Source organism: Falco naumanni, chromosome 2 (genome assembly GCF_017639655.2).
Source record: "Falco naumanni isolate bFalNau1 chromosome 2, bFalNau1.pat, whole genome shotgun sequence".
NCBI classification, from domain to species: domain Eukaryota; kingdom Metazoa; phylum Chordata; class Aves; order Falconiformes; family Falconidae; genus Falco; species Falco naumanni.
In genome coordinates, this window is record NC_054055.1 from 115,885,991 (window position 1) to 115,898,306 (window position 12,316).

Sequence of the window (12,316 nt, forward strand, 5' to 3'; positions counted from 1 at the left end):
ACTTAAGTCCAGGTTTCTGATACCAGCTGTTTCTCCCATACCCCAAAGCCCCCCTGTTACAAAAGGAAACCACTGTTTGACATAATTTGTTCTTGACAAATCCATGTTGGCTCATACTTTTCTCACCATTATCTTTAAGGTGCTTATAAATACTTTTTTGATAATTTGTTCCAGAAATTTTACAGCGGTTGACATTAAGCTGACTGGCCTGTAATTTCTTGGCTTCTCTTTTCCCTTCTTTTTAAAGACATGGATGACACTGGCTCTGTTTTGATCTCCCGGTTTCTTATGTATTCTCCACAAATTCACAAAGATAAAGATCACACCGTGGATAAAGTGTCCACATAACCTATCAAAATCTTTTTGGCTTGAAATACGAGACAGTTTGTAATATATTTCTTGTTGCTCAGTAGGAAGAATATCTACAGTGATTAAAAATACCCAGCATTTCTAAATAAACTTCTCACAACAGTATCAGAGATACTGTTGTCTGCCTCCTTTTAGCGAGGTAAAACATTGCTTGAGAATAAATGTTGGCTTTGTAGCATCAGCGACAGCTTATTACTGTAATGTTTGATCATGTAAATACATCCTGCTTACAATTTCCCTACTAAGCAACGCGTTCATTCAAACTCAGTTTCTAACTGCTCAGTTTGTTTTTTGGTTTAGAAAAAAATACTGGAATCGGCAGTCTCCGGTGCAGGTTTTCTTCTTTACAGTCATTTCTGAGAGCGAAAGGCCACCTTTATCCTACCAGGAAAGGAACGTGCCTCCAATAAATAAAAGTGCCCATTAACTCTGTGTGTGAAAGCAAAAGGAGAAGTATTACTTATGAGCTCTAATGTTGTTCCCTCTCTGGATGCAGATAAATAATAACAGGAACCATTAGATTTAGGAAAGGCCATCTGGCTTCTTTTCTCCAAAGAAGACTCTGTCTAGTGAGGCCACATTTGATGGATATACAACATATACTTTACAAGATTGTTTTGTAGAACTTTCTACAAGTCTTCATTTTTCTCTTTTCTCCCTTTCCCCCAAACTCACTAAATGTAGGTGTCTGCTGCAGCATCAAAACTCTAGTTGGAAAAAGGGCGAGCCTGATAGCAAAGCTGCTCTGAGAATAACTTCATAACAATTACTGCATCAAAGAGTAATATATCATAATATTTTCTCCTTCTAGGAACATTTTTTTCTACACATTTTTACACTTATCTGAGCCTTTGCTAGACAGGCCTCAAGGGATTAAAATTTGGTGATGAATTCCAGGGTTTCATTTGCTGTAAAGTCTGCTCCAGTTAGTGCTCTAAGGCAGTTAAGCATATTTTTGTAGAATCTTTAGAAAATATTTTCATTGGAAGAACAAAATATACTTCACAGCATTTCTACCTACTATGCATGCCTGTAAATAAAGCTAACATTTTTTTGGCAAGTATTTTAATTATCTGAAGTGAAAGGAAATATATCAATCTCAAGGTTTTAGGCAGGAAGAGGAGCATTGCTATTGCAAAGTGACAATGAAGAAAGCAAGGTGACCCTGTGATTACCCTAGGTAAACGAATCCCTTCCTTCTGCAGCTGAGGTTCATAAAACTGGGCAAGATCGGAGCACCTTTCAGACTTTAACATCTGTCTTTTCAGGGTACAGTTAAGAGAAAATGTTGCAAAGCCCGAGGAGCTTGCTTTCCCACTTTGACCCCTGGTAAGCGCATGTTCCCATCTGAATAAAGCAGGGTGAGTAAGTACGGTGCAGTGCATACGCGAGCCTGCAGCTGATACTGCTGCGTCCCTGGCGCCTGCCTCACTGTGCTGACTGTGGTGAGCATGCCTTGGCCACGGGGCAGGGGTAACCCACTGACAGCGGTCCGGCAGCCTGCAGCTGCAGGCAAATACTGAATCATTTAGAAAGAATTACTCTGCTGACAGTTTTTGGGTTTGTTTCACGTGATTCTACATAGCCAGCCACAACCAAACGTCCCCAGAAGGCAGCTTCTAGATGTGTTCTTGGTCTGTGGTGTAAATCCGTGGCCATACCGAACGATGCACGAGGAGGCTGAGCAGAGACCACAGCCCACAGATGCTCGCCAGGTACCACTCTGGGCAACGGAACCCAAGAAGCAGTAGTCCCCCCAAGCACACAAGCCACCTAGCCTCCTCATCACCCCGTTCCTGTCTATCAGATGCTAAATCCGATTGGTTTAGCCAAGAATGACCCTTTAGATGGAGCTGTGAAAACACTAGATGAGACTTAACTCTTAGCAGCTCCATAAGTTTGTGAGGCATCTGGAGAGCGGGCTAAGCAGGGGAGGGTACGTCAGGGTGAAGGGACCAGCCTCGGGGCAAAGGGATTTTACAGGAATTGTTGCAATCATCTGCCAGGCAAGATGGAGGGAAATATTGTGGTGTCCAGCACAAACAGTGAGGGAGTGAAACTGGGATTCAGACCTGGGCTGCAGTACTGTATCACCCTCTGACCTGCTACACAGGCTCGGGTGCAGGTGGCATCCATGTCCCTCTGCCCTCCGCAAAATGGGGTTGGGTTTATGTCACATACGAAGACTGAAGGATCACCAAGCAGTGGTTCGGTACTCGTGGGGTTTGCTCAGCCGTGGCCAGGCTCAAAGAACCGGCATCTCAGACCTGCAGCAGTGGGAAACCGCTTGCTAAAATGGTTTTGTGTTTTTAGGCTTTTAAAATCTTTTTTTGATTATGCGTCTCTCTCGGTTGTCTCTCATGTTATTTCTTCTGTAGTCTGCATCAACAAGCCTGAACAAATATACCTGACTGCAATTATCCCATCTAATTACCGAGGACATCTTTCTATCAGCACAGATAGCTGCCCTTTCCACTCTCTGTGTATTTATTATTTCCCTCGTATGCTTGCAGAGTGAGTAACTGCTAGGATCTCTGTGACACAGAGAATGTGTCCCATCCTGTCTGTGAAGCTGGTAGATGGTACCTGGATCTCCTAAATTCCCAATTCTTTCCAAGCACAGACTACTTCTATCTGGCAGCTGTTGGAGTAATACTGGAAAAGGATCCTCCAGCCCCTTGGGAAATACTAAGCTGGAAGCTCATGTTCTTTTTCAGAGAAATCTCTCCAGATCTTACCAGAAATGAAGTCACGTGTACCTTATTTCTGGTCAAATGACCATTTCATTGACAGCCAACATCAGGTGTACTTTTGTGGGATGATTAGCTTGCATGCCTCAATCTTATATGAGGGAAAAAAAAAAAAAAAAGGTAACTGAGTTTCATCTTATGGAAATTAGTTTTATATAATTGCAAAAATAATACAGGATTTCTGAGGAAAATTTAGTGTCAAGTGTCTCCAGCAATTTAGTCTGTCTGGTGGTGCACAATCACTGTAATTAATTACTGTCATTTTATGGAATTGGCTCTAATTACCTGATGCCTTTCCACTAAGGATATATCTGAAGCATCTTCATATTGCAAATGCAGGCCTAATTTTTTTACCCCCAAGCTCGAAGTTAGCAGCCAGTACACAGGATATTTTGTGGGGTGGACAGACGTAATCTAGCTGAGTTTACTGTTCAATTAATGCAAATAGCAGAGAGTAAGGCACGGGTTTGGGCACTTGGTCACATAACTGCAACCAAAATACAGCACTAAATGAAATGAGGGATGAATGTAAGCTGCTGGCCTGGGATGCGGGGGAACTGATTTCAGTTTTATTCTCTGCCCCACACTTCGTGCATAATAATGTGCAGATAACACCTCAGTGCTTTACTTTCCTGTCTGTAAAGCAAGGAAGTAAAGGCTATTAAGATTTCAAGGTTTAAGGGTCAAGGGGAGTTTTACTTGGAGCTTGTGATTCCTGACGTGACTCATACTGGCATGAAAGCTAATATCCCACCAAAGCTGTGAAGAGGGTGGTGGTAAACGTCTTCCATGAAGAGTCCTTCTTCTGGAACACCCACACAGAGTTTCATTTTGAAACGGTGAGATTGACCCATTTTTGCAGGCTTTTGGAGAAGGACGGGTTGGAGGGATGTGCTGGTGAACTTTTGCACGTTGCGATGTGTGGGGAAATATTCCTTCTGATGAGAAACGGATTTTCTCCCCTCTCTGTGAAAACACTTTGCACTGTAACGAGCGATTCCTTTAAATAATAAGAAAGATCAACTACCCTATAAGCCCTTCAAAATCTCACCACATAAGAATTGTTATATTCACTGAACACCTTTCATTAGCATTGCTAGAGATAAACCCTTTCTGCTTCTTTGTATCTTCACAAAAGCTTTTAAAAGTGTCGACTTCTATCTGCAGGAAACAACTGTTATTAATGAAGCAGCTGGATTTCTTTTTAAATAGGTTATTTTGCAGCCATTTGCTTTGCTAATTATTAACAGAAATGCTGATGACATATCTACAGTGCTTTGGGATGCTGAATATTATCTAAAGTCCTTTTAGAAAGCATTTTAGAAGAATAAACTGTATCTGAAGCGTTAATTGAAACTGTAAAATAATATACAAGGAAACCAGCTGCAGAAATGATTAGCTCACATTCCCCCCCAGCAGTTTTGCTTACAAATACATCTGATGCAATGTGAGACGTATTGCTTCACAGTAACATCACAATTTTGCTGATGTCGGTTTCTATTAATGTATCCTAATAAGTAGTTACTATTCTGATAAATGAATACATGTGAAGAAAAACTGGAATATGGCTATCACACTAGAGCAAATCAGAGAAAAGTAATTCTCTCTCATGAATTAGCTCAGTATTTGGTTTTCTTCTCTTCTATGAAACTCTGTACACACACACACACGTATGTGCACAGTGCGGAGTTTCAGGCCCAGGCAAGTTTTCCTGTGGCACTGGTGGAAAGTGACAGCCCAGGGAAGGCCCAGGTATTCAAACCAGTGGCAGTCTGTCTGCTGCAGGTGGATGGAGGGATGAGCTAGAAAGGCAAAGGGGGTGATTTTTTAAACCTGCCCGGTTTTTAAGAACTTGAAGAAGTCAGACTCTCCAGAAAAATAACCTGACTTGGAGAAATCTGCAAATTCTCACCATAAACTGTGGTGCTGGTGATTCTGACAACACAGCAGATATCTGTCATGTGTCTTGACAAAGGAAAATTAAAAAAAAAAATATTTGGGAGAGTTGGTGAAGAGGACAAGAAGAAATATTAGAGTTAGATTGCTATGAAATACTCAAAAGCAAAAGGAAGGGAGAAACTATGTTCAGAAATAGCTAAAACCTATGTTTAGAAATAGCTAAGACAATAGCTCTGATGTGCTTTCAGGGCAGTATCCTCTGTTCCAGGTGCTCTTCTCTTGTGACTACCTCTTTTCTCGGCACACCATCAAACAAGTACTCTTTGACTTTATTTCCCTCTCTCTGATTTAAGACTTTCTAAAGCGTTGCTTGTTTTTTCCCCTCTGCTTATTCACTCTTTTCTCTTAGCAGTTCCTTCGTCCTGCTACCAACACATCCTGGAATCACCATCATCTAGATTTTCATGCAAATATTTTCACAGCTCCTTATTGACCACCTTTGCGCTTGGGATGCCCTTTCAACCAACTTCACAAACCCACAGTTCCCCTACCCCCCATCCCAACCTTGCCTACAACCCCAGCTCAACAGTTCTGCAAGATGGAGCTGGCAAGGATTTAAGATGAATTTGAAATACTTGACAATCAAATTATTCACACAGGGTCTTATGTCAGTAGGCCTCCGGAGAATTTCCAAAGGTTCTGTTAACAAAAAGACTATTTTAGGATAAATTTAGCTTAGGAGGGTCCATGCTTTCCTTCTGCTTTTCTAAGAAAAATTCAATAAAATCGTGCCAACTTATTATTCATGCTTTCTGTAGCCCTTCTTTAATGTTTGTTTGTGACCTTTGGGGGTTAATTAATGTCAGGACATTTCACCCATGAACTGTTTTCTAATTCAATTTGTTAAATGCAAGTAACCATACATAATTATAAATCAATTACTGAGTCTATTCTACACTTCACCAACCAAAAAAATCATAACAAAGTATTTTTGAAGGTGATCGAGAAAAATGAACCGGTTCCATAAGGCTAGGCGTTTGTGATTCAATTTATCTTTTTCTTCAGAAAAACACTATTTGAAATTCATTTTGCTAAATATGGGAACTACTTTTGTAGAAGAAATCAATTATATTCTTAAGTTTAAATCTTCTTTTTTTCCAGACATGCTCTAATGTATCACTGTACCTCCGAAATGTGCCCTGGGGAAAATGCTTCTATTCTTCACTAAAAATCCATGAATAACATTATGTAGAAATTAATTTATGATAAATGATTTAAAATCTTAACCTAGAATGGTGTCTTATTCAAATGTCATCAGAAAATGATACCTCACCCGCAGAAAGGAGTCAAGGGATCCATTCTCCATGTATTCAACTACGATCATTACTGGTCTGCCTGCAAAACAGCAAATATACACATTAGGAATATAGACATATTATGGGGCTTTTATGATTCCAGCTGTTATGCACAGATTATTCACAGTAGTTAAATACGTTACATATTTGCAAAATCCTCATTTATATCACAAACACAATTCCCTGTGTTATTCTCCAAGAATTATTTTTTTTGTTTGTGTGTGGTACTAGACTAGCTGAATGCACACTGTTTGCTCCAGTGTTTCCTCCCCTTAAAAAGGACCAAAGAAGCGCCTGCTCTTTCCAAATAGCAACACTTGCTGTGTAATATTTTGGGATATATTTGAGTTAAAAAAAAATAAAATTCATAAACCATGTCCAAGAATTTATAAATGCAGTGCCACACTTTCCTTCTCAAAGAAAAAAAATATCTCAATGATTTAGGGGCATACAGATAGAAAGATAGAAGGGAATGTCACAAAAAAGCTGTCCTAGAGGGGGGTGCGTGTATTGGGTGTGTATACTCGAGCAAAACTCTGAATTCCTATGTCTGTACATACATAACATACACAATGTTACTCGAATCAAAGGTTTGCTTAACTAGCACAGCCTTCCTGTAGGCTTCCAGGGTGGGATCATATCCGAATTGAAGAGGAATAACACATGACATTTATTTCTTAAAAGAATATCCAAATCTGAAGACGAACTTTTAAACTGGGTGCTTAACTAAATACTATTTCCCTGTTGATACCCAGGAATAAACTACCTGGAACTGCTTGACAGGAGAGGCCCAATTAACACATTAATCAGGCTACACAGTGAGAACTTTTTAAGAATTGTTAATATTACAAAGGAGCCATTCTAATATATGCAAAACTCATGTAATGAACAAGTATGTTAGATTAGGAAGCAGGCAAAACGTCTTAAAAATGCCAACTTTCATTCCGCTGAGCACGCCTGTCTCTGGGGTTTGTGGGAAACAGGGGTGCCAAGTGGTGACCCCATAAATCTGCCCATTTCATGTTCTCAATACATCAGCTGTTCCAATATTTTTCAATTCCAAAGGAAGCCACTTTCATGCTTTTTTTGTTGTTTTGTTTTTTTCTTGTTTGTTTGTTTGTTTTTTTGTTTTCCCCCATCTCTCAAAATATGTTTGTGCTTTATTTGGAAGAGGGGATGAGAAACAACCCCAGCGGTCAGGGTGAGCAAGCGGAGAAGGGCGTTGCGGCCGTTCCAGCACAGCTGTCCTTTCTGTACCTGCTCACTTGCTGTTCAGTTTGGTTACTACTGGAAAGCATCTATTAAATTGTCCACAATACACAAGAAGCCACAGCCAGGTTTTTCTCCTGAGCTGTTACAGCTAACCTTGAATTTCAAGAAGTGAATGAGCCGTTTCTCTGTTCACCCCAGCATGTTGACTTGGCGTTCCTGGTACACTGGTGATGCTCATTCACGCAGCTCAGTCTGGTCTTTCTAGGGGTTCCTCACAATATTCTCTCATTTCTTCTAGTAAAATTTGGGGTTCTTTCTGTATTCACCCTCATGTTTAGGCCCTCAGTGTGCTTCATAATATTGGTGCAGTAGCACATTTTTTTATGTGTGAAAATTCTCAGATGCCTTAATAGTCTTTTTGGATAGCTTTTCTGAAGCATGAAGAATTACCAGCTTCTTTATTTTTTAATTGAATGTTTGGTCTCAGCTGCAGATGTGCATCTGCCACCAAATCAATTTATATTCATCTGCATCCATTGGTTATACCCTGGTTTTGCATTAAATGATAAATCACTGTTAAGCTCTTAGAGATCACAGCATTTTAAAAATCAATGTTTTCTTAACTTCAGCTTGCTAATGATGACTAGTTGTATAGCCTAGTCTCTTTAGTTTCAAGCACACGAATGACCTAGATTCCCTTACCTTTACCATTTGCTTGCTGTCAAGGGGCTGACATCCCCATGTGAAAGGAATATTCTCTAATCTAGAGAAGTAAATAAATGGCAGCCTGATGCTAGAGGATCTTACCATATGCAGAGCTCTCAAGCAAGCAGTAATTTCTAAATTGTTGCAGACAAGAGCATCTTGCAATAAATAGGGATGTAAAGCTGGATTTCAGATGGTATATTCGGTCAGGCACCCAGAAGTTTCTCTTTCTGGGTAAATCAACAACTCAAACAGCTTTATGGAAGATTTGCATTTGAAGGGACTGGCAAGTGGAGCTATTGAGCTTTAAACCAGTGCCCCTAGTTTCCTGTTGGTAACCCTCTGGCACCCTACGCTTTCTGGAAACTATTTTGTAAGTTTCTCTAGAGGTTCATAGGCTCTTGTAACATCTTTTATGCTCCTTAGGTTAGTATCCTTCAACAAAAATTATTTTCACACTCAAAGCAATTTTTAATTCTGCGTTCTCTCACAAAATATTCCTCCCTCCTCAAAGACTCCAACAAACTGTACTTCATTTTGCTCAGACCAACAACATGAACTTCTAGGCTAAAGTAACTATGAAATGTATCTATATGCATTTATCTGTGGATTTAAAAAAGAGATTTCAGTATTTTTCACTGGATAACGTTTATGAGTGTTTAACCTGCTCAATGTGTTCCTTTAATCACTTGAAATGATATGCCTTAACTTAAAACCACACCTTCTTCCCCATGATAGCACGGGAATGGCATGATTGGATAAATACACCAAAATAAGTAGCATTTGGCTTCAAACAGGTTGCTGTATGTTGGAAGATCAGGATGTCATCAGGTTTTCAGGAATTTTGGTGAATGATAAATTTAGTCACTCGGGCTGATAGCTTCCCACAGGCTCAGTCTGTGCCGCTCGCCATCCTCCCTAAATCTCAAATGAATGTGATGCAAGATTGTGTCGAGACACCACAAAAATGAACCCAACTTCATGGCTTGATTATCTTAAGCAAAAACCCTAAATCTGGATCCTAACACTAACTTCTCAAACACTCGTCTTTTAGTGTGCCAGCACTTGATAAAAGATCCTATTTTAGCTGCGAGTTTAACGTATCACTGAAGATATTTATGTATTCCAGGCTGGACTGTGACAGGCAATATAGTGAGAATTTTAGTCAGCATATTATTTGTCTTTGGAGTACCTGTAGATCAAAAATGTCTCAGCTATTGTTTTGGTTGCTTGAAGATATAGTAAAAAACTCTGCTACACAGCAGATTCCAGTAGGTACATTTATCATCAAAGCAGTAACACACAGATTCTATTCCCAGCAAACAATTTGTCGCCAATAATTTTAAAGGTTTGCAAATTTCATACAAGGATCTCTAAACATTTCACGAATGTAAGTACATCAAGTGTCAGGAGATGTAAGGTAGGACACATCTTGATTCCAAAGGTGCAGGAAAAACAGGTTCAGAAAATCAACCAGCCCTTTCCTCTGGTCAGTACAGCCCACCCGGCCAGCCTGTGCTTGGTCACCAAGACACAATGGTGAATTTTCTTCCCTAGAGCAGTAGCCTGCAGAGGCACTCGAGTGATCCCATGGTTTGCTGGTGGCTGCATGAAGAGACTCCCCAGCTCACAGATGGTTGAAGGACTGGGGCGAGCAGCTGGCTCTGGAGCAGCTGGCTGAGATGTGAGGGTGAGCAGCTGACTCTGGCACATCCAAGGGTAGAATCCAACATTGGGCACCTCAGTCCAGAAGATCAAGTCACCAGTCCCAAGGGCAGGCTGTGGAGCAGACTGGGGCTGGGACGCCCAGTCTCCAAAGGGTCAGAGGGTGGCACCAACCCAAGGGCTTGTGTAGAACAAAGTTCTTAATAAGACACAAGGCTATGGATGACAGTAGTTGATGTTAGCTTCATTTTAGCTGCAAAGAGCAGATGCTATCCTTTATATTGGGGTACAATTTGAGTCCAGGAAAGAGAAAGGTCTGTGCTGAACCCTGTACAAACACAGAATACTGCTTTCGCTTTAAAGAGAACTAAAAAAATGACTTTGAAAAATAATAGTGGGATATTTCTAATCTAGTGAAATTTTTGCCTCTAGACAAAGAAAAAAAAGACTATTACTTAGATTATGAAAATCCATGTTACTCTCATGGTACTAAGAAAGATGAATTCTTCATCCCCAGAACAAGGACAGGAATGAATTGGGGGGTGGGGGTGGGGAGGGGAGGGCAGAGAAGTCTCAGATGGAGAAGCAATCTCTGACTATTTTATCATGGGGTAGGCTAATGCAGTTCTGGAAGGCACTGAATCATTTTCCTCTATTTGTTATTGCTTACACATACAAAACATCAACATCTTTACTTGAGAAACAGGTTTAAGGACAGACTCCGTACAGGGAAGAGAGCATGCACCAGAAGGCACTCGTGAGACCAATAACAAGTTCCTTCTGAAGCATGGGTGCTCCTCACCGGACAGGTGGACACCTAAGCTCTAGTTTAAAGACTTGAGCAGTCCAGACGAGTGTTTTCACACAGGTACAAGCATACACACTTGAAAAATACCTGAAGAAGAACCAGGTTAATTCTAGAGTCAAGTTCTACATAGGAGAAGGCATGGAAAAAGGACACTGAAAAAGGTGTCAGCTTGGGCTGAGGACTTGGCATAAAAGACAGAGGTCAAGAGCATCTAGGAGAGAAAATCAACAGATGCTGCTGGAGGAGAGGACACAACTTCATGTTTGAATTGGGGGAGGACAAAATAAAAGGTTTGAAGATGGATTCAATTATCAAATGAGCCAAACAAATAATTCTTGCAGCAGTTTTAGATACCCGGCTGTGCTGCATTAGGAAGGACTGTGAGAAAATAGACTTTTAAAGTAGAGGAATTATATAGTGTTCTGAGGTTCTGTTTTAACCCCAAATAAGCATTTTACACATTATGTATATTTAGCATTTGCAGCATCTTACTGTAACAAATTTGTCATTTAACCGCATGCTTAACAATATAAAATTATCATCGTATTTATACATGATGAAGCTATAAATAATCCTGCCCCTGACACGCGTGTGGGATATTGGCTAAAGCAGCTTCCCCTCCTTGCACATGGAGTCACTCTGGCAGATCCATGTCACTCCCACCAGCTCAGAAAGCCAGACTGAACACACAAGAGCAGTATTGCTGCTTGGCGTGATGCAGGAAGACATGGATCTCATTACTCAGAACTTGACTAAACCTGTGGAAGGTGTAAGGGTTATTCATTGCTTTGATGCAACTACTACCTTGTGGCACGAGGCTGACTGCTTTTGACAAGGCGGGCTTTCTTTCCTAAGAAAGTTCTTCACGGGAATTCTCCCACCCAGCTGTACTGCAACGTCGTAAAATAAAACCAGCATAAATGACAAACACTCTTTCTTGATGTCATGCCACCTCAGAACATGCTACAATTTTGTATTTTCCACTGATCAATCTGCTTGATATTGTTTTTAATAAGCAGAAATACAAAAAAGAAAAAAGCCACACATTGCAGACTAATGTAAATACAATTATATTTAAAACTCACACAATATATATTTTTAGTTATCTTTCTGGGTTTCTTTTGTTTTGTTTTTGTTTGTTTGTTTGTTTGTTTTGTTTTGTTTTTTTCCACAACAGAAGATTTTGGCAATTTTTAATTTAATTGAGTGGTGGAGCGATGAATAAGGAGGAGAATCTGAAGTGTCATATCAGTGACAAAATATTCAGCTTGTTGTCTCCTGTTGTCATTTTAAATAATGCAGCAAAGCCCACTTTAATGAAATTTTAATGTAAGATTAATCCTCCTAAAAGAATACAGTTAGAACATGTTCATTTCTACAGTCTTTACTTATAATGAGATCTTTAATACCCATTATGGGAACAGATCTGTGAACATAAACAGGATATTTATTCTTCCACTTAAAAAAGCAAAGGTTGAAATCTCTTTAGTTCATATAAGAATATATTGCTCCTGGGGCGCATGAGCCTGCAAAGCACACGCAGCCATGTCCCC

General features: G+C 40.1%; 1 protein-coding gene across 2 annotated transcripts in view; it reads right to left on the reverse strand.

Moving 5' to 3' along the window:
* Positions 1-12,316, reverse strand: part of EPHA6 (EPH receptor A6) — a 516,780-nt gene that overhangs the window by 63,584 nt on the left and 440,880 nt on the right. For both annotated transcript variants that reach the window (XM_040583021.1, XM_040583020.1), the window contains one exon: positions 6,352-6,413. In XM_040583021.1, coding sequence (XP_040438955.1) covers positions 6,352-6,413 — 62 coding nt within the window. The remainder of the gene's footprint in view (positions 1-6,351; positions 6,414-12,316) is intronic.